The sequence below is a fragment of the Drosophila gunungcola genome (genome assembly GCF_025200985.1).
Source record: "Drosophila gunungcola strain Sukarami chromosome 3L unlocalized genomic scaffold, Dgunungcola_SK_2 000002F, whole genome shotgun sequence".
In the NCBI taxonomy this organism is placed as follows: domain Eukaryota; kingdom Metazoa; phylum Arthropoda; class Insecta; order Diptera; family Drosophilidae; genus Drosophila; species Drosophila gunungcola.
Genome location: NW_026453178.1, coordinates 5,916,797 through 5,918,820, shown reverse-complemented (window position 1 = coordinate 5,918,820; position 2,024 = coordinate 5,916,797). Strand labels below are relative to the sequence as shown.

Here is a 2,024-nt window from a genome sequence, read left to right as displayed (position 1 = left end):
GTTGCAGGGTAAGAGTCTTTAAAAAAGCTCTTATACTCTGGATTTTTACTCAAAAATTGGTTAATAGCCGTTTAGTTGTTACGGAAACAAAGGACTTTAAAAAAATAAATCAAAAATTTATAAATAACTTAGGTTTTATTATTTTTTCATTTGCAAGACTTTGAACGTGTCAATTTTTTGTTGCCTTTTTTTATGTAAAGATATATTTGTTTTAGTTTTATACAAAAGGCTAATTTTGCTTATCCTTTTGAATTCAATAGCCAACTCAGTAGGCATTCTTTTTTTATCGATTTTTAAGCAACCGTGTTTTGTTTATATTAAACCGATGTTAATTTTTTAAGTGTTAATTTATATAATAACTGTCACACTGATAAATAATGAAATTAAAAAAATAAATATCTGCCTATTCAGTTCAAAATAATATTAATATTAATATTTAAATTAAATATGAAATCAATATGAAAGCAATAATTTAAATTTAAATAAATGGGATGATTTAACATTAAAACATTTAAACTAATATGAAAAATAAAAGATTACATATATATTTCCAATTTAATTTAAATTTTCAGATATTAAAACTCATTCTTTAAACAGTTGAGTACAATATGTTACTTAAGTTCAATACTGGCGGTTAATAACAATGCCAAAAAAATATAATTATATCAAGCTGTATTAAGGTCTAAAATTATCTAACTGGCAGAACTTTGTTTTTAAGATGGTTTTGTTACTTTAAAGACGATTTTATAACCGTTGTAAAGTTATGAGACCCTTCGATATATTACCATACTGCCAACTAAGTAGACATGCCTGAAGATTCAAACTAAGGCTCACCCTGTTCGGAATCTCTACCCAAAATTAACCGGAACCAAAATTCGAACCCTGTCTGTCTTCTTGATTCTTCCGAGACTTTCTCAACAAAAGATAGAAGACAGGCGACACGGAAGACAGGATACAGGGTATAGAAAACGATGGATCTCTGGCAGAAGCTTCGAGTGCATATAAACGAGTTCTTCTTCGAGAACTACCCGTACATAGCGCTCTACAGCGGAGTGGGCGTGGCATTTACCGCCTACCTGCACTACCAATGGCAGATGCACCACTACGACCTGATGCACTGGAAGCACCTGACGGAGGCCTTCTCGCAGGACATCGACTGCTTCCAGCTGGCGATTCTGCTGGTGATATTTGCGATCAACGCCATCTTCGTGTTTATCATTCTGAGCATTTACTTGAAACCGGGACAGGGAAACCCCGACGACGGCGGTGAGATGTCCTTGCCGGAGATCAAGGATCGCTATGCCCGCTTCATCCTGCTGCGGCTGATAGCCCGCCTCGATCGCATCCACTCGAAGATCTCGGCGAAGCGGAAGACTCTCACCTTCCAGCACTGTGCCAGGGCCCACGCGAACATGGCCAAGGCGGTGGCCCTGTTCCGCAAGGATGCCCGCAAGCTGATCCTGCCGAACGAGTCCGAGATCCTGATGCCCATCGAGGACATCTACGGCGTGGCCGAGGACGAGGACCGACTGCTGCGGCGGTCGGGCTACTACAAGCTGATCATCGACACCACCGACGACACGGTCAAGGCTCTGTTCAACGCCAAGTGATCCTCAAGCAGCTAGCCGAACTCCTTTTCCCCCGATTCAGACATTGAGTAAACTGCAGCCCGCACACTAATTGCCTTTATCTACACTTCGAGGTTCTCTTCTTAAAGCCGTTTTATTGTCTCTACCAGCTTTTTATGGCCGCATTGTGCACCGGGCCAACAATAACGGGCCAGTCGCAGACCGTCGGCAGCCATCCCCCAATAACAATAACAGCCAAAGAAACTGAAACAGAAGCAGCAGCAGCAGCAGAAGTAGAAACAAAACTCCAACCAGAAAACAGAAACAGAAACTAAAACTAAAATGCCAGCCCATGTCGGCACGGCTCAAAACAATATCTAATGTTGTCTACGGCAAAATATTTTGCAAGCGTCTTTTTGTTTTGCCCGCTTTTTTGTGTCCTTCAGGCTTTTGTGC

General features: G+C 40.5%; 1 protein-coding gene across 1 annotated transcript; it reads left to right on the top strand.

Annotated features, from left to right (window-relative positions):
* Nucleotides 1–817: 817 nt before the first annotated feature.
* LOC128257337 (uncharacterized) lies at nt 818–1,676 on the top strand. Its single transcript, XM_052988313.1, has one exon. The coding sequence runs from the start codon at nt 972–974 to the stop codon at nt 1,608–1,610; it is 639 nt and encodes a 212-aa protein (XP_052844273.1). The 5' UTR covers nt 818–971; the 3' UTR covers nt 1,611–1,676.
* Nucleotides 1,677–2,024: the final 348 nt, after the last annotated feature.